This window comes from Nanorana parkeri, unplaced genomic scaffold (assembly GCF_000935625.1).
Source record: "Nanorana parkeri isolate BGI_ZX_2015 unplaced genomic scaffold, ASM93562v1 scaffold3521, whole genome shotgun sequence".
In the NCBI taxonomy this organism is placed as follows: domain Eukaryota; kingdom Metazoa; phylum Chordata; class Amphibia; order Anura; family Dicroglossidae; genus Nanorana; species Nanorana parkeri.
In genome coordinates, this window is record NW_017309789.1 from 55,313 (window position 1) to 57,177 (window position 1,865).

Sequence of the window (1,865 nt, forward strand, 5' to 3'; positions counted from 1 at the left end):
GCCCCTCTGTTGCTGCGCACTCCTAACCCGGTGTAAGCTCTGCACGGGGTGATATGGCAAGGCTGGTGATAGGCCTCTCCTTGTCAGGTGACCGTGTTCAGGCCCTGCAATTGGCCACTCAGACCCGAGCACTGCACCACTGGGAGGAGGTCGCATGCATCCATTTCTGATGATGTGGGGGAAGGGCGAGTCGATAAAAGACGCTGTTTGTCCTGAATAGGCAGTGACAGGTTCTCTTTAGTACGGGTGGGTGAGGATAACGGCCATTTTTCAGGAGGAGCTTTCGCATTGGGTGTTTTCCCTCTCCGTGATAACCTTCAGCTGTGGTGGAACTACAAGTCCCATGAGGCATTGCAAGACTGACGGACACAGGCATGACTACCCAGAAGCAGGGGCATGATGGGAGTTGTAGTAGCGAGGTCGCCTGCTCCGCTCTAAATGCTCCCACAGCTGATATTTGTATTGTGCATTAAATGACCCCCCCCTCCCCCCACACGCACACACAGAGATCCGGCAGAATTCAGGAGACAGTCAGTCCAATCTGTGTGCCACCAGACCAGGGAGCTTCCCCTTCCAGAATGATAGGGAGGTAGATGGTTGGCACTCTTGGGCCCCCGGGCTCTAATCTCGCCAGGGGTACTATCTGCATGGAGTTTGTATCTTCTCCCTGAGTCTAGGTGGCTTCCTCAGGTTTCCTCCAGCAATCTGAGAGCCGCTGTGCCTGGCAGGTGAATCGTCTTCCTCGGTTCTTCCGATATTAGAGTGTGAGCTCCTCCGGGACACACGGAGACTAATGGATATGGGGGGGTGTGGCCGTGTCCCCGGGAATGTCTGCCCCGGAGAACCGGCACCCATCATTTCTAATGACGTTGTCACAGCTTAGGCAACATGGGCCGAGTACTCTCCACATCCCGCCACCCTCCGACACCTGACCCGCCCGCCACCGTGTGTCGTCACACTGCGTGTCATCGGTGTGACAATGGGGGCTAATTATTGGAAACCGCCCCCCCCCCCTTCATACTCTCTCTATACTGACGTGTCTCTGTCCTCCATGTTGGGTGGGATTGGTGTGTGTGTTGGGATTTGGGTACGTGGTTACACGCTCTCTATACTGACGTGTCCTTGTCCTCCATGTTGGGTGGGGATGTTGTGTGTTGGGATTTGGGTACGTGGTTACACGCTCTCTATACTGACGTGTCCTCCATGTTGGGTGGGATTGGTGTGTGTTGGGATTTGGGTACGTGGTTACACGCTCTCTATACTGACGTGTCTCTGTCCTCCATGTTGGGTGGGGTTGTTGTGTGTTGGGATTTGGGTACGTGGTTACACACTCCCTATACTGACGTGTCCTCCATGTTTGTTTCCTCCCGTGCAGTGAACATGGCGGACTTCTGCGGTCAGACCATTAAAGGGGACGGAATGATTGTGAATTCTCACGCGGACTCCAGAAAATACTACTTCGTGTCGGTGGGGACGGACTGCCGGCTGACCATGCGAGCCGCGGCCCTGAAGGACAAAGTCCAGTTCCAGTTCCGGTTCTTCCTGGTGTACAGCCTCCTGCGGATGTCCAATATGAAGGCCCAGACCTCCGGGATGAACGGCAGCGCCCACGGCCCGCCCGCTCAGGAGACCTCCAGTCCCCCCGGCTCTGTCACTGACCCCTGTAACGCCGGCTCCTATGTCCAGTTCTACGATGGTAGGGACCACCATTCGGAACCTCTGGGCACCCCGCTGTGCGGGAAGACCATCCCCCGGCCGGTCCTGTCTACAGGCAACTACCTGACCCTACGCCTGGTGACCCGCGGCCAGCAGCCCAGGGTGGACTTTGTTGGAGATTTCACCTCCTTCCGGATAGGTAAGACCCC

The 1,865-nt window shown here is 56.5% G+C and overlaps 1 protein-coding gene across 1 annotated transcript in view; it reads left to right on the forward strand.

The window, feature by feature from the left end:
• Positions 1–1,865, forward strand: part of LDLRAD2 (low density lipoprotein receptor class A domain containing 2) — a gene marked incomplete at its 3' end in the record, with an annotated part of 9,988 nt that overhangs the window by 6,042 nt on the left and 2,081 nt on the right. Inside the window, exon 3 of the mRNA XM_018575078.1 lies at positions 1,376–1,855. Coding sequence (XP_018430580.1) covers positions 1,376–1,855 — 480 coding nt within the window. The remainder of the gene's footprint in view (positions 1–1,375; positions 1,856–1,865) is intronic.